This window comes from Borostomias antarcticus (genome assembly GCF_949987555.1).
Source record: "Borostomias antarcticus genome assembly, chromosome: 22".
Taxonomy (NCBI): domain Eukaryota; kingdom Metazoa; phylum Chordata; class Actinopteri; order Stomiiformes; family Stomiidae; genus Borostomias; species Borostomias antarcticus.
In genome coordinates, this window is record NC_140255.1 from 19,335,318 (window position 1) to 19,360,317 (window position 25,000).

At 46.6% G+C, this 25,000-nt stretch overlaps 3 protein-coding genes across 3 annotated transcripts in view; 2 read left to right on the plus strand and 1 right to left on the minus strand.

Annotated features, from left to right (window-relative positions):
* The window catches only part of grb7 (growth factor receptor bound protein 7), a gene marked incomplete at both ends in the record, with an annotated part of 16,697 nt that extends 16,690 nt beyond the window's left edge, over nucleotides 1-7 (plus strand). Inside the window, one exon of the mRNA XM_084456550.1 lies at nucleotides 1-7. This exon is cut by the window's left edge and continues 43 nt beyond it. Coding sequence (XP_084312676.1) covers nucleotides 1-7 — 7 coding nt within the window.
* The window catches only part of LOC311323906 (uncharacterized protein), a 571,429-nt gene that overhangs the window by 259,259 nt on the left and 287,170 nt on the right, over nucleotides 1-25,000 (minus strand). The gene's annotated exons all lie outside the window — the stretch shown is intronic.
* Nucleotides 24,252-25,000, plus strand: part of srcin1b (SRC kinase signaling inhibitor 1b) — a gene marked incomplete at its 3' end in the record, with an annotated part of 38,956 nt that continues 38,207 nt past the window's right edge. Inside the window, exon 1 of the mRNA XM_084456222.1 lies at nucleotides 24,252-24,563. Within this exon, the coding sequence (XP_084312348.1) occupies nucleotides 24,273-24,563 (291 nt within the window). The 5' untranslated portion in view covers nucleotides 24,252-24,272. The remainder of the gene's footprint in view (nucleotides 24,564-25,000) is intronic.

A 25,000-nucleotide genomic window follows, 5' to 3' on the forward strand; every position in this document is an offset into this window, starting at 1 on the left:
AGGATGACGATGACTGGGAAAGAAAATACCTACAGTACAGGAAACTATCTGTCACACAGAAATATCCATCTTTATGAGCTGGAAAACAAGTGGTGGTTTTCCTGTGTCATTTCATCTAGTTAACATAGATCCAGTTCAGACTGACAGAGAGAGAGAGAGAGAGAGAGAGAGAGAGAGAGAGAGAGGTGTGTGTGTGTGTGTTGAGACAGTGCATTCATGCCAAGACCCAGCAGGTGAGGTGACCTTCAGTCCCGAGGTTTACAGTATAAGAGATATGAAAAATGTAAGAGAGAGACTGTTACTGACTACTGACATCCAAGGCCGGTGAGCCTGGGTTTAGATTGACTTGTCAGTCAAGGAAGCGATTTCAAATTGAAAATTGACCTCATTTCAATCTCAAAGCACGTATCATCAATCTGTGGCAAAATAATTTGATTCGATTTTCTTAATGTCATTCATCAATTTAGTGTGGAGTGCTGCCCGGATTGATTTCTGAATTGACTGATATCAAATTGACCCCTACCCTGTAGGATATGCTTACAATTACTTATAATTACTTTGACTTAATTTGTCAAAGTCAAAAGAAGCCTACGAAGATGAATAACCATATATGTGCCATTTACATTTACAGTTGTGTTACTGTTTTGTAATCTCAGTGTCTTATGAATTGGACATCAGAAGAGGGTTAAATGCACAGCACTACATATATGATGTGTACTTGCAAGTGATGTATCATTCACACAAAATATCAGGATTGTCTGTACATCTGTTACTGATCAAGCTCTCCCCCAAAATCCAAATGCACATATATGGTTATTAGGGGTGTAACGATACACTTATCTCACGATACGATACACGATATTGGGTTGACGATAACAATACGATACGATACACTAAGGGCAGGTGGGAAGCGTTGCAGTAGCGCTGCTGTTCACACCAATAGTGCATTTCTCCACATTTCTACTCCACTACACTTTGTGAATTTAGAGCTTAACTGTTGTAATATCATGGATAGGCCTAGAGACAAAAGACGTGTTTGTTACCAGCGTTGTGTAGCCAGCGTTCACTGATATACAATAAACATATCACCATATTGTTTTCAGCTTGACGATACCTTTATTTTGCTAGGCAAGTTAATTAAGAGCAACTCTTATTTACAATAACGGCCTAATACGATACGTATTGTGACATTTCTGTATCACGATATATTGTTACACCCCTAATGGTTATTCATCTATAGGCTTCATACTGTCAAAGTCAGTCTGTTCATTAACATACAGTAAACGTCATCGCTCTGTATCTGTACAACAACAAACAAACATCTTTATTAGTCATGCAGTGAGAGGCGGCACGTCACGGTGTAGGTGGCAAAACACACACACACACACACACACACACACACACACACACACACAAAATGTCTGGACCATCCACCGGTGAAATTCCTCCTCTGCTCTTAACCCATCCCATCGTCCTTCCCCCTAGGGCAGCTGGGAGCAGACAGTAGGCAGCGTGCATGCTGGGACGCGCCCGGGGGACAACCAAGCGCTCCTGTCCGTCTTCCCCAGGGACAGACAGCATTAGCTATCTGTTCTTCTGCGTGTTTTTCATATTGGGTTCTTTATGGGGGAACCCTTGCGAACACGGGGAGAACATGCAAACTCTGCACAGAAAGGCCTGAAGACGTTCTTGCTGTGAGAACACAGCAGAGGTACTGTACTGCGCCACTGTGCCACACCTGTAGTTAGCCCTGGGGCCCTTGAGTGTCCTGTAGAGACCTGGGGCCCTTGAGTGTCCTGTAGAGACCTGCGGCCCTTGAGTGTCCTGTAGAGACCTGGGGCCCTTGAGTGTCCTGTAGAGACCTGGGGCCCTTGAGTGTCCTGTAGAGACCTGGGGCCCTTGAGTGTCCTGTAGAGACCTGGGGCCCTTGAGTGTCCTGTAGAGACCTGGGGCCCTTGAGTGTCCTGTAGAGACCTGGGGCCCTTGAGTGTCCTGTAGAGACCTGGGGCCCTTGAGTGTCCTGTAGAGACCTGGGGTCCTTGAGTGTCCTGTAGAGACCTGGGGCCCTTGAGTGTCCTGTAGAGACCTGGGGCCCTTGAGTGTCCTGTAGAGACCTGGGGCCCTTGAGTGTCCTGTAGAGACCTGGGGCCCTTGAGTGTCCTGTAGAGACCTGGGGCCCTTGAGTGTCCTGTAGAGACCTGGGGCCCTTGAGTGTCCTGTAGAGACCTGGGGCCCTTGAGTGTCCTGTAGAGACGGTAGAGAGGATATGCAGCTGTAATGACACAGAGAGACAGGTTTGGAGGATAAAGGGATGGATGATAAAGGGATGAGGGATAAAGGGATGGAGGATAAAGGGATGGATGATAGAGGGATAAAGGGATGGATGATAAAGGGATGAGGGATAAAGGGATGGATGATAAAGGGATGAGGGATAAAGGGATGGAGGATAAAGGGATGAGGGATAAAGGGATGGATGATAAAGGGATGAGGGATAAAGGGATGGAGGATAAAGGGATGGAGGATAAAGGGATGGATGATAAAGGGATGGAGGATAAAGGGATGGATGATAAAGGGATGAGGGATAAAGGGATGGAGGATAAAGGGATGGATGATAAAGGGATGGAGGATAAAGGGATGGAGGATAAAGGGATGGAGGATAAAGGGATGAGGGATAAAGGGATGGAGGATAAAGGGATGAGGGATAAAGGGATGGATGATAAAGGGATGAGGGATAAAGGGATGGAGGATAAAGGGATGGAGGATAAAGGGATGGAGGATAAAGGGATGAGGGATAAAGGGATGAGGGATAAAGGGATGGAGGATAAAGGGATGGGGGATAAAGGGATGAGGGATAAAGGGATGAGGGATAAAGGGATGGAGGATAAAGGGATGAGGGATAAAGGGATGGATGATAAAGGGATGAGGGATAAAGGGATGGAGGATAAAGGGATGGAGGATAAAGGGATGAGGGATAAGGGGATGGAGGATAAAGGGATGAGGGATAAAGGGATGGAGGATAAAGGGATGAGGGATAAAGGGATGGCTGATAAAGGGATGAGGGATAAAGGGATGGAGGATAGAGGGATGAGGGATAAAGGGATGGCTGATAAAGGGATGGAGGATAAAGGGATGGATGATAAAGGGATGAGGGATAAAGGGATGGAGGATAAAGGGATGGAGGATAAAGGGATGAGGGATAAGGGGATGGAGGATAAAGGGATGAGGGATAAAGGGATGGAGGATAAAGGGATGAGGGATAAAGGGATGGCTGATAAAGGGATGAGGGATAAAGGGATGGCTGATAAAGGGATGGAGGATAAAGGGATGGATGATAAAGGGATGGGGGATAAAGGGATGGAGGATAAAGGGATGGGGGATAAAGGGATGGAGGATAAAGGGATGGATGATAAAGGGATGAGGGATAAAGGGATGGAGGATAAAGGGATGGGGAATAAAGGGATGGATGATAAAGGGATGAGGGATAAAGGGATGGATGATAGAGGGATAAAGGGATGAATGATAAAGGGATGGAGGATAAAGGGATGGATGATAAAGGGATGAGGTATAAAGGGATGGATGATAGAGGGATAAAGGGATGGATGATAGAGGGATAAAGGGATGGATGATAAAGGGATAAAGGGATGAGGGATAAAGGGATGGATGATAAAGGGATGGGGGATAAAGGGATGGATGATAGAGGGATGAGGGATAAAGGGATGGATGATAAAGGGATGGAGGATAAAGGGATGGGGATAAAGGGATGGATGATAGAGGGATGAGGGATAAAGGGATGGATGATAGAGGGATAAAGGGATGGATGATAAAGGGATGGGGGATAAAGGGATGGATGATAAAGGGATGGAGGATAAAGGGATGGAGGATAAAGGGATGAGGGATAAAGGGATGAGGGATAAAGGGATGAGGGATAAGGAGTAGTTCTGAAAGGAGAATAGTATATTACCCAGTGTAGCCGGTGTGGCAGCCCAATACATCACCCAAGCCTTGTGAAATGGAAATGGACGGCAAGGCTGCAATGACATGTACTGTAGGCTGCCCGAAAAAATACATGAAGCGAGATTTTTGAGATATACAGTCAATTGAATTGCCTCCGCCCACAGACTCCCACGGCAACGATATCAGAATTCTGTTTGATGAAGAGACTTGATAGTCAGGATACAGCCGTGAGGAGAAGATTGGCTAAGCTTGACTCAGCAGGTGTGTGGCTACGTGTGCATTCTACATCCAAGGCTGTAGGAAAAGATCTGAAGATCTATGCTACAAGTCTGTGCACTCGAACTCTACAGAACCACTCATAACAATTGTGGAACCCTCTGAAAAAACAGAATACATAATATTCCATATAGAACAGAAAGAACCATTTAGCGTTCCAAACAGCACCCTATAGACCTGAAAATAATTCTATTTGGAACCTTTTTTCTGAGGGTTTAACTGAGGGTTCTACTGTATTCTATTCTGTTTGATCATAAGATGGCTCAGGAAAAAAGGGGACGTATTCGTGCTGGAGATATCTGCTGGGAGCTGGTGACTATCCCACATGGAAGAAAGGAGGGATTGAAAGGAGAGAGAGAGAGAGATAGAGAGGGAGGGAGAGAGAGGGAGAGAGAGAGGGAGGGAGAGAGAGAGAGAGGTCATCAGATGAAAGATGCAACGATGGTATCTCCCCAGCGGTGAGGGGAGCTGGCTGCGCTGCAGGTGACCGACTGGATGATTCCACTGACGGTACCTGGAGGCAGAGGGATGACGGGGAACTCAGAAGCTTGTAATGTGAGCAGCGAGGATACCCGGTTCGACCTCTCTTTGAAGTCAAACTCTCTTCAGCTCAGCTTCGGTATGGATGGATGTCTGTGAAACTCCAAACTCCACCCGGCCTCTGAAGTTCTTTGCGTTTGCGTCTGTGTGCGATATAAATATTCAAGACCAGGTGTGTGGACTGCCAAACCAATCAATATCTCTCATATTGTAGATCCACTCTGATATCTGAAGTGGGAGCCTGCATCCAGGGCTGTGGACTGGAGACAGAAACATGCTGTTGCTTCACAATTGAATTTGTTGGCTTTGGATGTGTAGCACGAAAGGTTGAACTCGTCAATTTTACAATGTGATTTGTACAATTTGACTGGACACTTCCAACTCCCAACATCACTTTGCTTCAAAACATTGATATAACGGTACGCGCTGTCCGTGATGTGTCATGTGACAAAAGCGTCTATGAACACAACCCAAAATACCACGCCTCAAAGAAAACAAACCAGTCAGATCGAAATCCAGTACGACCGCTGTCACAGGGGCGGTTACACCAAAACAGGAAGTGGCACTTTTTCAAAGTTGGAATGGAGGGACAGCTGCCATCTTCTGGGTTTTGTTGTTGTTGTTTGTTTGTTGTTGTTGGCACATTTGGCGCCCGACAGATGCCACCGTTCCGTCATGTTCGTAACCTCTGAGCGTGACGCGTTTTGACACGTACCCACTAAGAAGCTGACAAACTCTTGTGAAGGTGATGACTTAATCACACTGAGCCATGTGTACCAAGATATTTGGTCCATCTTGGTATTTTAGTGACTGTACGCTTCCAGCAAATCCCTCTCTGGCACTCAGATGATGTGGTTGTTTTTTAGTCTAGCAGGACAAGCAGAGAGAGTGAGAAAGAGAGAGGGAGAGATGGAGGAGGGGATGAATGAGTGGGTGAGTGAGAAAGGGAGAGAGAGAGAGAGCAGGAGAGAAAGAGAGATGGAGGGGTGAATGTGAGAGTGAAGGAGAGAGAGAGAGAGAGGTAGTGACTGAGACAAAAGACGAAGAGATGTTTCCTGGTATATTATTTGGGGGAAAAATGGATGCTAACGTAAATCATCCATGATGGATCTGTCGACCTGAACAAAACAACCTCGGGTGTGTGTGTGTGTGTGTGTGTGTGTGTGTGTGTGTGTGTGTGTGTGTGGGCGAGTGGGAGAGCTCGAAGAGCAAGAGAGAAAGTGCTTGCTGATTAGATCGCATACGCACACACACACACACACACACACACACACACACACACACACACACACACACACACACACAGACACATCAGAATCTCATTCCTCATAACACCCTTCCATTGCAGCCACCAAAGTGATTTCATTTCATTGGCACGACAAGTGTTCCCCTCCCTCCATGGTCCAGCCCCCCCGTTTCCAGCCTGGATCCAAACAAGCCCGGAGTATTAAGCACTATTCCCCCGCTCCTCACGTCGATGGAATCGAATCTTAGCCTTGCTGAAAGTAGCTGTCTCCTGCTATCACAGCGAGGGGGGATCCTACCTCTCCCCTCTGAGTTCTGGCCCGTCAGCAGAACGTGATGCGTTGCTGTTATGTATTGTAATCGGTTTTGCGTAATTGAACTAGCTTGGCTGTAATATGCTCACGATTGACGTGGTGCGAATATGTCAGCGAGGCCTCAGCCTCACCGGGTGTGTCTATGTGGGCGTGTTCCCAACACTGGACTGAGCCGGTCTGGTAGCGTCTCATCTTTCTGTGGTAGAAATGAGCTGTGGGGGTTTTGGTCATTCAGATAGTCATACAACATCATAACAAATTCATATTTTCACATGATAAGTGAATATGTGCAAAATACAGTATTATAACAACACACACATGGCACAGGTGTGTTTATACAGTACAGTACCACCATGAAGTGTATTTCTAAAGATGAATGTACACATAGGCTAATAAAGACATACAAATGACCATTATACTGTAAATGGTATAGGACTCTCTCTCTCTCTCTCTCTCTCTCTTTCTCTCTCTCTTTCTGTAAACACATGCGTGAATACACATCATTACACATAAACATCACAGTGAGCGACCACACAAACCAGAGTGAACACGACCACTTACTGTAAACATGACCACGTACTGTAACACCAAACATGACCACATAGCAGAGTTGTTTACCCCCCCCCCCCCTCAGGTGACTGGGTAAACATGCATGTGTCACCGACACGAGAGCGGCCGTCTGATTGCGAGCGAGCGTCGTCGTGGCGTGAACGGGCGCCGCGGCGTCGGAGCCGAGCCTCCTGACTGGAAGGAGTCTGTCTGTCTGTCCTCAACGAGAGACTGAGTCAGTTCTCCACATCCCAGCCCTTATCTATGGAAAGGTGGAGGCTTGGGAAAGGATAATTCTGCTCTGAGAGAGAGAGAGAGAGAGAGAGAGGGGAGAGAGAGAGGGAGAGAGAGAGAGAGAGAGGAGAGAGAGGAGAGAGAGAGAAGGGGAGAGAGAGAGAGAGAGAGAGAGAGAGGAGAGAGAGACAGAGAGAGAGAGAGAGGAGAGAGAGAGAGAGAGGGAGAGGAGGCTGGCTTATTTGCAGCTCGTCCCTGTAGACTGAGGAAAGGATTATACTCTCACTGAGAGAGACAAGGAGAGAGAGAGAGAGAGAGGGAGAGAGAGAGAGGAGAAAGAGAGAGAGAGAGAGAGAGGAGAAAGAGAGACAAGGAGAGAGAGACAAGGAGAGAGGAGAGAGGGAGGGAGAGGAGAGAGTAGAGAGAGAGAGAGAGGGAGAGATAGAGAGAGAGAAAGAGGCAAACAGACTCAGCACACAGAGATCTCAGCCTTCCAATCTCCAGCACTGCACTGTGCACTCCTCCTTGCTCCACTCGATACACGCACACACACACACGCACACACACACACACACACACACACACACACACACACACACACACACACACACACACACACACACACACACACACACACAGACGCACACACACTTACACACTCACTCCACTGCCAGGTAGAGCCTCCGCAAAAGGATTCACCATCACAGGACTATAGACAGGTACGGTCAATTGATTCCTGCTCAAATGACACATTGTGCATCGCTTGGTTGTGAATGGCTGCTGTAATGAGTTGAGCAGAGAGCGGCTGCAGTGTTCTTGCAGGCTGCATGCACCAAGATTAGCTGGCTTTGCAGCAGGCGACCCAGGAGGAGGAAGAGGGAGTGGGGGATGCTGAAGGAGGAGAGAGGGAGAGTGTGTGTGTGTGTGTGTGTGTGTGTGTGTGTGTGTGTGTGTGGGGCTCAAATCCTTTTCCCTAGGACAGAGTGGCATGCAGCAGGTCATGGCTTTAGACCCCCAACTGGACTGACCTTGAGTTGCAGGCACTATTGAACGAGCACTATTAAAGTCCTTATGGCTTATTGAACGGGACTATTAAAGTCATGTGGGGCAGTAGCCCCCGAGCCTCTGACCTCCTTGGGCGTCTCAGTTGCCCCCCCCCCCCCTTCGTGGCTGGGAGGAGTCATCAATATGTATGAGGTTTTAGGAGACAAGTTGAAATGTGAATGGATATGTAGTGGAGTGATGTAGTAGTGATCTTGGGTAACGGACTGTCTGAATCGCGGTGCAGGGTTTCGAGGGAGAAGCACTCTGATGACGGAAGAGCAAAACTGAAGTGTCCTTTCTTGCTGACGGGTGAAAACATCCTACTTTCTATTGAACGTGTTTCCAGGGTTTGGAATCCTACGTCTGAAGGAACGTCTGCTTTAAGGAACTTAAGGTTTGCTTTCCTCTCCTCGTGGAGAACACATCTGGTGCTTTTTCTGTGTTGGCATGTTTTGGGGGAATCTGCGACTTGCAGAATTCACGACTTGCAGAATCGGTGACTTCAGGGTCTCATTGATGCCAGGGTGATAACAGGCTACGTCCCCTGTGATGGACTTGAGAACAGGTTCGAATGAAGTCACGCCCCTGCAGCAGAGTGACACCGTTCCAGACCGACATTTAAAGGAGCGCAGTCACTCTGGTTTCGGTTGATGGTATTTGGATTAAATGCTTAAATTGTGCGTGTCGGCCATTATAGAACCACCGTCACTGTAGCCGTTTCCTACATGTGGGAAATACCGCGGCAAAACTTCAAAGGGCGAACACATCCATCTGATCCTCTTTTCAAGGAGCACTTCTGTCACGTTTTTGGATGTGACGTCTGATTTTCTATCTCTGATCAGCCTGTTAAATCATTGTTACCTTGGATTCAGTTAGAATACTCCATAATATGAATAACTGACATGTTGCTGCAATGATGATCTTACATTCGTCAAGGATGATATATATATATATATATATATATGTTATTATTAGGGATACACAATATATCGGCAATCATATCGGTATCGGCCGATGTTAGTCATTTTTTAATATATATCGGTATCGTTCCGATGTGCAAAACAGGGCCGGTGTGAACGCCAATAATTATTTCTAGTTGCTGTTGTGTGTGTTTGAGAGGAAACAATGACAGTAAATCTATGATTTATCGGCTTTTCCAAATGTTTTTGAAATAGAGACTGTGTTTCCATCTATAACAGTATTTCAGTATGTATAACATTTGATTATCATAGAAACTTGTTTTTATACGGATCATATCGACATTGGTAAATATCAACTATCGACCATGATGACAGCAATGGTAATATCTGTTACCGGTATCGGACAAAAATGTCATATCGGTGCATCTGTAGTCATTGTGTCACTCAGTAAAGAGTTGTGGTTTTGATATGTCACAGTAGGCCTACTGTACAATAGTTTATGTGATGTAACCTACAGTGATATCTACAACATAGTTTGAACAGTACACTATAGGTCAGTGATAAAGGAACATGGTGCTGGTATTGGTCAGTGATAAAGGAAGGGGTGCTGGTATTGGTCAGTGATAAAGGAAGGGGTGCTGGTATTGGTCAGTGATAAAGGAATGGGGTGCTGGTATTGGTCAGTGATAAAGGAAGGGGTGTTGGTATTGGTCAGTGATAAAGGAAGGGGTGCTGGTATTGGTCAGTGATAAAGGAAGGGGTGCTGGTATTGGTCAGTGATAAAGTAGTACGGTCGTCCGGTCTGTCTGTGTGGCCACTGCAGCCGGTGTGTGACTGAACCTGTGGGTGTCTGACCTGGCTGACTGCGTCATTAGTCACGGCCCCCGGCGCGTCCACCCCTGCGGCTCTTCACTGTCTAACTGTCTGGAGCGGGAGGACCAGGGCCACATGGATCTGGCTCTGCAGAGAGACTATCCCCGAACCAGCAGCTTGAGGCGTCCTGCTCATTCTGTCATTCACAATGGAATAAAACATCATTATTGTCTGTTGTGAAAGTGAAATTATGGAAAAATGAAGAGATATGATTGGGTATTTCTAAAGAGCAACTAACAAGGGCGTGACTCAACCTTGTACTTGACCTTATATTATCATTTCATAGAACTTTTAAGATTCGAGATTTCTTTATTTATCACATGTAACATACGTGTAAGCCATTTTTACGTCTTGCATTGATTGGGGAATATGGAAAAATTATATGTGTGTGTGTGTGTGTGTGTGTGTGTGTGTGTGTGTGTGTGTGTGTGTGTGTGTGTGTGTGTGTGTGTGTGTGTGTTGTGTGTGTGTGTGTGCAAATGTGTACTGAATTTGTATGTGATAGGAATTCCATTGTCGGTATAGAGCTCAAATCTTCTGACTCTCTCTCCCCCTCTCCCTCTCTCCCTCTCTCTCTCTCCCCCTCTCCCTCTCTCCCTCTCTCTCTCTCCCCCTCTCCCTCTCTCCCTCTCTCTTTCTCCCCCTCTCTCTCTCCTTCCATTTAACTCTCCTTGACTAAATCAATTTCCCATAGTCTTTCCTGTTCCTTTCAGCGCATCAGTCCTGTTAATTGCTTAGCATACTTCATTTTCCGTGTAGCACTTGACTTATGGCCATTATTGAACATTTACGTAAAATGTTGCCCGCTATGAATCAGTTGCCATGTTAATCACCTCAGCACATCGCATTTGCAGGCGAAGCACATTCTGACGACGAAGTCAGGGTTTGTGAAATCAGCAGATTACTTTGATTAAGTACAACTAGCTTCAGAGCACTAGGAGCTGGCCTCTCTAAACTGCTCTTTAATGTTGACAAAAACACTACATTTGTTCTGGAGTGTCCACACTCCACTCCAGCAGCACTCTTTTTTGAGGGTGAGTGTTCTCCTTCTTGACCTCCATACCAACCACTCCATCTTGTTTTAGTACTTTTATTTAGGGACACAAAGCAACAGCAGACAAATATGATCATTATTATCTTTCAGCCTCACAGATTTCCCCTTCCAGACATTTGGATACCGTCCACTTCCACTCACAGGTGGCGCCATCTCGATCACGAGCTGAGCACGGCGCCCCGCGGCTGCCAGCGGGCTCCCTGGGCATCGTCCAGCCCAACTTCATGTTCTGTATGTATGTCATATTCTGTATGTATGTCTTTTGGGGCCACCCCTCATTCCTCTAGTTCAGGGCCCCTCATAGCCTAGGGCCGGCCCTGCACACAGGGTTTAAACGCACATCACAGATTCATGACGGTGCCCTTTCCTTGCGCCATAGACATATAGAATGCGCATTCTGCCCCCCCACCCCATCGAGCTGACCCGCCCTCGCGAGCCAAGCCCAGCCACTGATGAGTCAACACTGATAGATCACCCCCTTATGGGACTGGATTGGATGTCTGTAGTGTGTACGCTCAATGGCGCCAATTACTCACCGTGACTTTGGGATTGCACGGCGCAGGTGGACGTCTCCGCGAAGCACACATCTGTGATCCGCTTGATCAGGCTGATTATACACTAATGGTTGTGGATAGGGAGTGAGTGAGAGAGAAAGAGAGAGAGAGAGAGAGATACACAATATAAAACCACTAATTCATACTGTTCACTGGCTAGAATAGTAATTTAACACCTCTCCTCTATCAAACTGCCACAAATAAGCAAATTAGAGATCTGACATTATCAATTGAGATTCTGTACTTTCCGAAATCCAGAAATCCATCTGCAGAGTTCCTGTCACGCTCACATCTCATCAGGAACAGGAGCACTATGTTCCCCATTGTGATTACCGTGCCTCTAACGGCGCACTTAGGATGCTCTTACCAAGAGAACCTCAAATGGTGCTTTTTATATAAGATGTGGCACTCAGGTCGTTACACGAGATGTAGCAGCACTACCTTAGACCCTCTAGATGAAACAGCACTACCGCTACAGACGCTCTAGATTAACAGCACTACCGCTACAGACGCTCTAGATGTAACAGCACTACCTCAGACGCTCTAGATGTAACAGCACTACCGCTACAGACGCTCTAGATGTAACAGCACTACCGCTACAGACGCTCTAGATGAAATAGGACTACCTCAGACGCTCTAGATGTAACAGCACTACCGCTACAGACGCTCTAGATGAAATAGGACTACCTCAGACGCTCTAGATGTAACAGCACTACCGCTACAGACGCTCTAGATGTAACAGCACTACCGCTACAGACGCTCTAGATGTAACAGCACTACCTCAGACGCTCTAGATGTAACAGCACTGCCTCAGACGCTCTAGATGTAACAGCACTACCGCTACAGATGCTCTAGATGTAACAGCACTACCTCAGACGCTCTAGATGTAACAGCACTGCCTCAGACGCTCTAGATGTAACAGCACTACCTCAGACGCTCTAGATGTAACAGCACTGCCTCAGACGCTCTAGATGTAACAGCACTACTGCAGACGCTCTAGATGTAACAGCACTGCTGTTACAGGCGCTCTAGATTAACAGCACTACCGCTACAGACGCTCTAGATGTAACAGCACTACTGCTACAGACGCTCTAGATGTAACAGCACTACCTCCACAGACGCTCTAGATGAAACAGCACTACCGCTACAGACGCTCTAGATTAACAGCACTACCGCTACAGACGCTCTAGATGTAACAGCACTACCGCTACAGACGCTCTAGATGTAACAGCACTGTTAGATGTAGCAGCACTACAGCAGACTATCCTGCTGGTCATATCGCACTTACCTGATGTTTTTCAGTAGGGCCGCCGCCAAGAACAAGAAAGCTTTCCGTGTTTTAGGACTTATGGACGTCAATCAGGTCCTTATCAATAAGACACACACACACACACACACACACACACACACACACACACACACACACACACACACACACACACTTTCACTGTTCATTGTCCTTTTGTCTTCCACAGTGATACAGGCTGTTACAGTGGACTGGGTTTGTTTACTGTAAGACTATTATACAGTATCTGCCAAAAGACGCTATTTGAATATATATAGATAAAAGTGTCTCCAATTGAAATTCATGTTGAGAGGCGGTATTGAGGGAGTCTAGCAGAGGGCACAGAGAGTGGGTGGTCCGTGGTAGAGGGAAGAGAGGAAGAGGAGGAGGGAGGTAGGAGAGAGACCACAATGGAGAGAGGGAGAGAGGGAGAGGGAGAGACAGAGAGTGAGAGGGAGAGAGAGAGGGAAAGAGACAGAGAAAGGGAGAGAGAGACAGGTGGAGAGAGAGAGAGAGAGAGACGGAGAGAGAGGAGGAGGGAGTGGAGTAATGAGATGTGCTTCTTTCTCCAGAGGACATTGCCTTCTCCTGGTGAGATGTTTATCTCCAGCTGAACCAGGTCCTCTGGCTGTGAACACACCTCTCCCTGAGTGCTCCCAACATGTGGCAGAACTCTGCTTGGGGATCTTTCACAATTGTTGTCTTTCTGTGATACGCTTGGTAGTACAAATACATAGACACCCGCGCTACACACACACACACACACGCACGAGCACACACACACACACACACACACACGCACACACGCACAAGCACGCACACACACACACATGCACACACACACACACACACACACACGCACGAGCACGCACACACACACATGCACACACACAGAAGCCTATTTCTATAGCTTCGCATAACATTGTATGTGTTTGAACAGTGGAGGCGGTAGAGCTCCATTCAGCAGTCCTTCCACACACACACACACACACACACACACACACACACACACACACACACACACACTACTGTATGTCTATGGTGTTCTGTGCTATACAGAGGGATTTGCCGTTCTTTTCGCCAGGCCTCTGGCCAGCCTGTTGAGAAGCGTCATGTGAAGTGAGAGAATGAATGAATGAATGAATGAATGAATGAATGAATGAATGAATGAATGAATGAATGAATGAATGAATGAATGAGGTGAGAATGAACTGCCCACTGACGTCATCTTTTGCTGCAGACTCAAAACTCACCTCTTCAAGAAGTACTACCAGGATCCTCCCTCTTAAGCACCTATTATATTTATATTTTGCTACTCTTGCACTTTGGCTTTGGCACTTAAGCTCTTAGTCACTTGTTTAGAAAGGAGATGCACCTGTGAGTTCTGGTGAATAGTAGTACACTAACTACCTACGTTAAATGCACTTATTGTAAGTCGCTTGGGATAAAAGTGTCCGCTTAATGACTGTAATGTAATGAAGGTACTTCAACATTGTCTGCAGTGCAGCTGTTGGGTGTGAGTACGGAGTGTGTCCACGGTTCGTTATATCTTAGTTCGATCAGAGGAGGTTGCCAGAACGGGCCGCTGGCATGGAATGGCTTTCAAGCTGACCCGAGAATACTTCAACTTTGACCCGAGAATACTTCAACTTTGACCCGAAAATACTTCAACTTGAAATCAACATCCAGTTTTGGTTTGAACAATATGTACAGTCATACTGTAGTGTTTGTAAGTCTTAGAAAGACTAGTATCTGATCTAATGTCAGATTTGAAGTGGGTAGTATCTGATCTAATGTCAGATTTGAAGTGGGTAGTATCTGATCTAATGTGAGATTTGAAGTGGGTAGTATCTGATCTAATGTCAGATTTGAAGTGGGTAGTATCTGATCTAATGTCAGATTTGAAGTGGGTAGTATCTGATCTAATGTCAGATTTGAAGTGGGTAGTATCTGATCTAATGTCAGATTTGAAGTGGGTAGTATCTGATCTAATGTCAGATTTGAAGTGGGTAGTATCTGATCTAATGTCAGATTTGAAGTGGGTAGTATCTGATCTAATGTCAGATTTGAAGTGGGTAGTATCTGATCTAATGTGAGATTTGAAGTGGGTAGTATCTGATCTAATGTCAGATTTGAAGTGGGTAGTATCTGATCTAATGTCAGATTTGAAGTGGGTAGTATCTGATCTAATGTCAGATTTGAAGTGGGTAGTATCTGATCTAATGTCAGATTTGAAGTGGGTAGTATCTGATCTAATGTCAGATTTGAAGTGGGTAGTATCTGATCTAATGTCAGATTTGAAGTGGGTAGTATCTGATCTAATGTCAGATTTGAAGTGGGTAGTATCTGATCTAATGTCAGATTTGAAGTGGGTAGTATCTGATCTAATGTCAGATTTGAAGTGGGTAGTATCTGATCTAATGTCAGATTTGAAGTGGGTAATATCTGATCTAATGTCAGATGTGTGGATTATGTTGCTGTGTGTATTATTTTAACATAATAACTCTCATTTCAGCCTCACTCAGCAATCTGCTCCTTTTTCTCTTCTTGGAGATTACTGACATACAGTCGGTGGAGATTTGGTGGAGATTTCTGGGTAATTTGATATGTGGAAGGAAGGAAGGAAGGAAGGAAGGAAGGAAGGAAGGAAGGAAGGAAGGAAGGAAGGAAGGAAGGAAGGAAGGAAGGAAGGAAGGAAGGAAGGAATGGATTAGGGCCTGAATCGATGAAAGGAAGGAAGGAGGCAGCTGGAACTGAATTTGGCCAAGGCACACTCTTCCCCTCCTTCTTGGACAAGTACAAATTAAAATGGCTCACTGAGATGAAATCGTAAAACTAACAAACGGCCTCTGTCACACCCAGGCCGGTCATGACCAAGGCTGTGGTGCTCCCATAATGACATGTTTGATCCCAGCCTTGGTGCTGCTGTTTGGACGCTGTCCAGGTCAACTGAAATACGATGTCACCGGTGAACGACCTGCTCATTTTTAGGTTCCCCTTTAACTCAGTTTGATGAATCCTCTCCAGCATCCTGCAACCTGGGCTGCGATGGTTCCTTAAGAAAAGTGTGTGTATGTGTGTATGTGTGTGTGTATGTGTGTGTATGTGTGTGTGTGTGTGTGTGTGTGTGTTTGTGTGTGTGTGTGTGTGTGTGTGTGTGTGTGCTTGTGTGCACATACCATACGGTACTGTAGGTGTTTGGGGCACATGAGACTAATTAGTCATATCTAAGAGAGAGAGAGAGAAAATAATTGAAATGACTTTACTGTACTACAATGACAACCGTTTACATAAAAGATGCATGGGAGTGAATATAGGAGATATTAAAATGTTCATCTCCAGTGTTAATGGTGCAATTAGCGTTTCACGTTTTCACATGAATAGATGATGATGGGGGCAGGGGTGGAGGGGGTGATGATGGGGGTGGAGGGGGTGATGATGGGGGTGGTGGGGGTGATGATGGGGGTGGTGGGGGTGATGATGGGGCAGGGGTGGAGGGGGTGATGATGGGGGTGGAGGGGGTGATGATGGGGCAGGGGTGGAGGGGGTGATGATGGGGCAGGGGTGGAGGGGGTGATGATGGGGGTGGAGGGGGTGATGATGGGGGTGGAGGGGGTGATGATGGGGGTGGAGGGGGTGATGATGGGGGTGGAGGGGGTGATGATGGGGATGGGGGTGGAGGGGGTGATGATGGGGGTGGAGGGGGTGATGATGGGGGTGGAGGGGGTGATGATGGGGGTGGAGGGGGTGATGATGGGGGTGGAGGGGGTGATGATGGGGCAGGGGTGGAGGGGGTGATGATGGGGCAGGGGTGGAGGGGGTGATGATGGGGGTGGAGGGGGTGATGATGGGGGTGGAGGGGGTGATGATGGGGGTGGAGGGGGTGATGATGGGGGCAGGGGTGGAGGGGGTGATGATGGGGGTGGTGGGGGTGATGATGGGGGCAGGGGTGGAGGGGGTGATGATGGGGGTGGTGGGGGTGATGATGGGGGTGGCGGGGGTGATGATGGGGGTGGTGGGGGTGATGATGGGGGTGGCGGGGGTGATGATGGGGGTGGCGGGGGTGATGATGGGGGTGATGATGGGGCAGGGGTGGAGGGGGTGATGATGGGGGTGGAGGGGGTGATGATGGGGGTGGAGGGGGTGATGATGGGGCAGGGGTGGAGGGGGTGATGATGGGGGCAGGGGTGGAGGGGGTGATGATGGGGGTGGAGGGGGTGATGATGGGGGCAGGGGTGGCGGGGGTGATAAGGTGTCACACTGTAGGCGTAAGGAATTCCATGGTGGAGGTTCAAAAAGTCCAAAACATGTATGGCGGTGAATGGCCGGCCCTGACGGGTTTGGGTGGCTCATGGACCCACCTGGTGATTCTGATCCGCTCCAAAATTTGATGGGTTTTAAGGTGTCCCATGCTGCATCCCTCCACTGAGTTTCATGAAAATTGGTCAGGAAGTTTTTGCGTAATCCTGGTCCAAAAAATGAATGGAGGTGAATGGCCGGCCGTGTTTGGGTGGCTCGTGAACCCGCCCTGTAATTCGGATCCACTCCAAAATGTAATGGGTTCTAAGGTGGCCCATGCTTCACCCTTCCACCAAGTTACGTGAAAATCGGTGCAGTCGTTTTTGCGTAATCCTGCTGACGGACGGACGGACACATGCCACGGAAAACATGACCTCTGACCTAGCTGTCGCTGGGGCGGAGGTAATAAGAGTGAACAGGACAATGTGAATACAGTTCTGTAGATTGGAACAGAAAATAATTTAATTTAATAGATTGCAGTGGAATTGAGTTGGACATGCTATGAAGGGGAATCTCATGGTCACTAGCGTTGTCATCACCACATGCAGTACCAGCCATAGAAAACATATCCTTCGTATACCGTACCAGACACAAATTTGTAGAAAACATACCTTTTTACAATTGTTTATTAACAGTTATACATACATTACTATATGAAACAACACTGAAGCCATCTCTCAATGCAGGAAAGACCAAATACAGTATATTGTTCTTCTTCGCCGTACAATTACTTGTAGTACTGGCCAGTAGTACTCTTAATCCTCACATTTGCACCCTGACTGGGGCCCAAACTAAACATTTTCTAGATTTACAAATATTTGGGCATGTGGGTTGGTGAGATGTTATCCTTTAAAACACCTACATGTCATCTAACTACGACACCTAGAGCTGGAACCTGGATCCCTCCACAGAAACAAGTCCTGTTCCTCTTTTCATAGCATAAAAACAATTGTACAGTAGGGCTGGGATTAAAAAATCAATTCATCAATTCTGAATCAAATAATTCAGAATCGATTCATGAATCCCAAAATCGATCTTTTATTTAATGAATGAATGAATAAATGAAGGAATGAATAGTTCATTAATTCATTCAATGATTCATTCATTCATTCATTTTTGGAAATCAGTATCGATTCCCATCCTAGTATTGATGTGTTGCATAACTTGGCAGTCATTAAGGTTACAGCTAAAAAAACAGGTTTTAGTAACTCTAACCGAATCGATATTGAATTGAATGGAATCGAATCTAATTAAATCGTGATAATCGATTCTGAACCTTGTGAATCGGAATCGAATCGATTCTTGAAATTCGAATCGATACCCAGCCCTAGCCCACATTTTTACCGGCTATGCTTGTTACACACTACACGCTTGCGGCTTCCTCCACGTCAAAAACCCTCTGTACTCATCATCAGTGCACTTCACTTCGTTACTGGAGACTAATTTAGCAACTATCACTGAGCTTCATATCAAAATGTTGGCCAGCATTCTCTGCCTGGCAGAAGAACCATCATTGGTTTCTCTTCATTTAAAAGGCAATTCTTCAAAAACCTGCCTTTTGATGAAAGGTAATTCATTCCTGTACCCTTCATCAGAGTGGATCTGGAGACACTGCCAGCAAGACACCTTCCTGGCTGGAGACTCTGTCCTGACTGATTGGTTGAGAGGAAATTGCACTTGTTTGGTTGAGGAAGTTAGAGGATATTTTGGCACGGGGAACTGAAGAGTGCACTTGATTGGTTTGATTTTGTTTTGTATTATTTAGATTTCTCTCTTTCTCCTTTTTCATTTAGATTTATTTATATATACATATATACTTTTTTACCTTTTTCTTTTTTCTATTTGTACCCTGCATGGTCTCAGTTGTTAAAAAGACTTGTCTCAATATAACTCATAATAGTGAAGGATCATTAAATGATACAGTATACTGCCTCTGAACCACTGTATGAGGCTGATGCACAGATCACTCCCACAGCTCAGGTGGAGCTCGTCCACTCAGCCTTTCTACAGGGAAGATCTCAAACACATACAAGGGATCTGTGTGTATTTGACTATTACTGATTGTTTACAAATGTTAGTAGTTAGTCACTTATCTACAAATGTTTATATGCTGATTACCTGTCTCTGTCAGAGCACATATAGAGTATATTCATTATCCATCATTGGTCATGTTGTGGCTGATTGCCCATGGCTCCACCCCCGAGCCTCCTCAAGATGCCCCCTCTCTCCTCTGTGGCACATCTATAGTAACCATGGCTCCACTTGGGAACTCTGCATTCCTCTCTTGTCCCTGTGAGTAAATATCAGCGTGTCACTGTGAGCCCCAGAATGCTATCCTGTTTGTTTTACCACACAGGTCAATTATTTACGAGCACAGCATGGCAAGAGGCAAATGGATAAAAAAAAGACACTATGCACATAACCATGCATTTCAAAAGATGTTATAGTGTAACAGCATAATACAAAAGATGATACGGCCTCATACGGGCTCATACCTGTACATTCTAGCACCGACAACCCTTGGGGAAGAGATTCCCAGTCCAGATGTCTCTGTGGTCATCTCTGCAGAATAGCTCCAGCTCATTTCTATTAAGCACCGTGGGTCAGTAGCCTTGATGAGGTGATTACAGCCCAGGTTCCATGTTCACATGGACCTTCCCCGCCCCAGACAGCCTAATGCTCCTAACCAGCACAGATCAATATGGATGCCTGTATCAGCGCCGCCATGAGAGGTGTGATTTATCAGACGTATGGATTCAGTGCCGTCAGCTGTTTAGGGGCGTTAACAGCGGTCAATGGCTTACTGGATGTTGCGTTACGTACTGTATGTAGTATGGTCTGCTTATATATATATATATATATATAAGCAGACCAACACCTAAGGTGATGCTTTAGAGTTAGAGAGGCTTTGCTGCCCCCCCCACACACACATAGACACATCTTGAGGTGAAGAGATCGACTTGGGTTGAAAGGCATCCTCACACACTCAGTGTGTATACTGTACATTATATACACATCACACACCATTTTGTATTTTTGGTATTTTGTGATTGGCACCGTCCTGTCTTGTTCTTGCATCCTGTCTGATGTTGTCTACCCATCAGTGTACAGGTATGCACCAACGCACCAGGTTTCCCAGAAGCTTCTTTCGTTAAGAGGCTCTTTAGCCCATTCAGTTGACCAATCAGAGAGCTTGCCCAGACCAGTTGACCAATCAGAACGCACTAAATGAATGGCCCAAGAGCCTCTTAACGAAAGAAGCTTCTGGGAAACCTGGCGAACAAATTCCTAGTACGTGTAGAAACTACCTGGCAATAAAACGTATAACAATAAGGTGATGCCCTCAAATAACACACTTTCCGGAACAGTCCGCCCGTCCCAGTCTTAAAGAGGTCTGTCTGTCCCAGTCTTAAAGAGGTCTGCCCGTCCCAGTCTTAAAGAGGTCTGCCTGCCTGTCCCAGTCTTAAAGAGGTCTGTCCGTCCCAGTCTTAAAGAGGTCTGCCCGTCCCAGTCTTAAAGAGGTCCCCCCGTCCCAGTCTTAAAGAGGTCTGTCTGCCCGTCCCAGTCTTAAAGAGGTCTGCCCGTCCCAGTCTTAAAGAGGTCTGTCTGTCCCAGTCTTAAAGAGGTCTGTCTGCCCGTCCCAGTCTTAAAGAGGTCTGCCCGTCCCAGTCTTAAAGAGGTCTGTCTGTCCCAGTCTTAAAGAGGTCCCCCCGTCCCAGTCTTAAAGAGGTCCCCCCGTCCCAGTCTTAAAGAGGTCCGCCCGTCCCAGTCTTAAAGAGGTCTGCCCGTCCCAGTCTTAAAGAGGTCTGTCTGTCCGTCCCAGTCTTAAAGAGGTCTGCCCGTCCCAGTCTTAAAGAGGTCCCCCCCCCCCAGTCTTAAAGAGGTCCGCCCGTCCCAGTCTTAAAGAGGTCTGCCCGTCCCGGTCTTAAAGAGGTCTGCCCGTCCCGGTCTTAAAGAGGTCTGCCCGTCCCAGTCTTAAAGAGGTCCCCCCGTCCCAGTCTTAAAGAGGTCCGCCCGTCCCAGTCTTAAAGAGGCACAGTCACGCTTGTTTCAGTTGAAATCATGGAAAAAGCTAAAAGGGAAAAAACATGTCCAATGACGTCATGGACGCGTTTTCCCTTTGAGGTTTGTCCTCTATTTCTGCAATTCTGTCTTCCATGTAGTAGGGAAGCAATTACACCAACGGTGATTTAAAAAAAAAAAGGCGTACACAGAATTCAAGGATTTAATCCAGATAATATCAACTGGAACAAACGTGACTGTGCCCCCTTAAGGTTATCGGATACGAGAGTCGGACAAAAAATATTCAGAGAATATATCTGAACCCTTCCTGACGTACTACCGTCCACCACCAGGTGGCGCTTTAGTGTTCACCCCCACAGGAAGGGTGGATCACCTCTCATCAGTCTTGCTGACTCAGAGTGGTCTTCAGTCTGACGTGCACGGGTCAACATGTACTGTTGTATCTCTAAGATCTTCCTGTCACAGTTGAGTCCCCCTGCGGCCCAGTCTTAAAGAGGTCTGTCTGCCCCTCCCAGTCTTAAAGAGGTCTGCCCGTCCCAGTCTTAAAGAGGTCTGTCTGCCCCTCCCAGTCTTAAAGAGGTCTGCCCGTCCCAGTCTTAAAGAGGTCTGCCCGTCCCAGTCTTAAAGAGGTCCGCCCGTCCCAGTCTTAAAGAGGTCCGCCCGTCCCAGTCTTAAAGAGGTCCCCCCGTCCCAGTCTTAAAGAGGTCCCCCCGTCCCAGTCTTAAAGAGGTCCCCCCGTCCCAGTCTTAAAGAGGTCTGCCCGCCCGTCCCAGTCTTAAAGAGGTCTGTCCGCCCGTCCCAGTCTTAAAGAGGTCTGTCCGCCCGTCCCAGTCTTAAAGAGGTCTGTCCGCCCGTCCCAGTCTTAAAGAGGTCTGTCTGTCCCAGTCTTAAAGAGGTCTGGCCGTCCCAGTCTTAAAGAGGTCTGTCTGTCCCAGTCTTAAAGAGGTCTGCCCGTCCCAGTCTTAAAGAGGTCTGGCCGTCCCAGTCTTAAAGAGGTCCCCCCGTCCCAGTCTTAAAGAGGTCTGTCCGTCCCAGTCTTAAAGAGGTCTGCCCGTCCCAGTCTTAAAGAGGTCTGGCCGTCCCAGTCTTAAAGAGGTCCCCCCGTCCCAGTCTTAAAGAGGTCTGTCTGCCCGTCCCAGTCTTAAAGAGGTCTGCCTGCCCGTCCCAGTCTTAAAGAGGTCCCCCCGTCCCAGTCTTAAAGAGGTCTGCCTGCCCGTCCCAGTCTTAAAGAGGTCCCCCCGTCCCAGTCTTAAAGAGGTCTGCCTGCCCGTCCCAGTCTTAAAGAGGTCCGCCCGTCCCAGTCTTAAAGAGGTCTGTCCGTCCCAGTCTTAAAGAGGTCTGTCTGCCCGTCCCAGTCTTAAAGAGGCACAGTCATGCTTGTTTCAGTTGAAATCATGGAAAAAGCTAAAAGGGAAAAAACATGTCCAATGACGTCATGGACGTGTTTTCCCTTTGAGGTTTGTCCGCTATTTCTGCAATTCTGTCTTCCATGTAGTAGGGAAGCAATTACACCAACGGTGATTTTAAAAAAAAAAGGCGTACACAGAATTCAAGGATTTAATCCAGATAATATCAACTGGAACAAACGTGACTGTGCCCCCTTAAGGTTATCGGATACGAGAGTCGGACAAAAAATATTCAGAGAATATATCTGAACCCTTCCTGACGTACTACCGTCCACCACCTGGTGGCGCTTTAGTGTTCACCCCCAGAGGAAGAGGATCACCTCTCATCAGTCTTGCTGACTCAGAGTGGTCTTCAGTCTGACGTGCACGCATGACAAATGTACTGTTGTATCTCTAAGATCTTCCTGTCACAGTTGAGTCCCCTTGCGGTCCCCACAAGGAAGGTGGACGGCTGTTGCTTCTGGCAGACGCTGCTGCTGTTTGGGCTATGGATATACATTGTCTGTGTGTTTGTGTGTGTGTGTGTGTGTGTGTGTGTGTGTGTGTGTGTGTGTGTGTGTGTGTGCGTGTGTGAGAAAGAGTGAGTGTATGCGTGCTTGCATGTATGCTGTTGTGTATGTGTGACTTTGACTAAAGGCTGCTTAGTTTAGGTTAGAACTGTGTTTTATATCGGTCTGTCTTTGTTTTCGTTTTTTTGTTCTGTTTTTTTTTGCCGCCATTTTGGTCAAGTGTTGCTCGAAAGAGTTCTTTGATCTCAAGCTTCTTTACCTGGTTAAGTAACTGTTAAATAAATAAATACATAAATAAAAATACTATAGGAAAAACATTCACCCACAAGGATAGGATGAAATGTACCCAGGTTGCAGTAGTGTTAAGATATGTTGACCTCTCTACAGTATCTTCCAATCACACTTGACATGCTTCATTACTGGTCAGCTGTAACTTATTGGAATGAAAGCTTACAGTGTTTATCATTTTGTAATGTAATATTTGACTTCCAGAATTAAATCCTACCTTTACTATACTTACATTTACAATGTTCCCTGAAATGTATTTCATAGTTAGCTAATATGATAACACTTTATATTAATAATCGCTAGTTAATAGGTAATAAAGATAGAAGATGCGTATTAACATTAATATGTGTTAATAAGAGATTTATAAGTGTTAATACTAGAATTATAAACATGTTTATTGTTAGATTGTAAGACATTTATAAGAAACTTGTTAACAGTTTATAAACTGCTTAAGAATGTTAATAAAAGAACATTTGTTTCTTATACATACTGTACTTATAAGCCATTATTATGCAACATGCATAGTACCGTGCTTAATAAGTGCATAATAAATGGCCTATTAACTTTAATAAGGCCCTGTTCTCACTTTATATCCAGTAGCTGCAAAATGCATAGTAAAGGGCATAATAAGTGTATAATTAACAGTACAGTATGTATAAGAAACTAACAAGGCTTTTAATAACAGTCGTAAGCAGTTTAACAAGTTTCTTATAAATGTCTTATAATCTAACAATAACCATACTTATAATGCTTATTAACACATTAATGTTAATAAGCATTTAGAAGGACCTTATTAGCTCTAAACTAACGCCTATTACAAGGACAATAATATAAAATGTTACCTGAACCCTAACCCCGCCCCCTCACCTTTGACCCCTCCAGGTCGGGAAAAGAGAAAGGGTCACATGATCTCCACCGGCGATGCCGAGTTCCCGCGGGATTACCACACCCTGGGCGGCGGTGGCGGTGGCACCGCGCGTCGTTTCCCTGACAACAGCAACGGGGGGCTTCTGGCATCTTCCCTGGACCGCCGGCACGCCGCCATCGCCACCAAGAGCCTGGAGGCGCTCACCAACATCCACAAGGCCGACATAGAGCGCCAGCGGGAGGCCTTCATGGACCTGCAGAAGAACCAGTACCCCAACAGCCCCACTAGCGTGTCACAGCAGGGGTCCGCGTCGTGCGGCCGGCAGCAGGTACCGTTTAAACGTATCCCTCCCTCCCCCCTCTCTCGTGGGCTCTTTCCTCCCCCCTCTCTCGTGGGCTCTTTCCTCCCCCCTCTCTCGTGGGCTCTTTCCTCCCCCCTCTCTCGTGGGCTCTCTGTCAAGCTTTACCTCACGTGGTTGAACCAGAACCACCGAGACTTGGCTTGGCTGATGCTGAAAAACACCCGTTCTGCGTTTCTCATCTCAGCCTACCTTTGTCGTGTCAGCACTCCGGAAGGTGTGTCGATCGATTGGTCGGCTTCCAGGTGCATTGTGGGGCATGTTATCTATTGGAGAGGTCCTTGGAGGGGGAGGCGGCCTAGCTGTCCTGGCTGCTTATGCACTAACGCTGTGTGAGGCCGAGAGAGTGCCATCAGAGGCATCATCAGCAGGAGGTCCTGGAGATAGAAAGGGGTTATGGAGAAAGA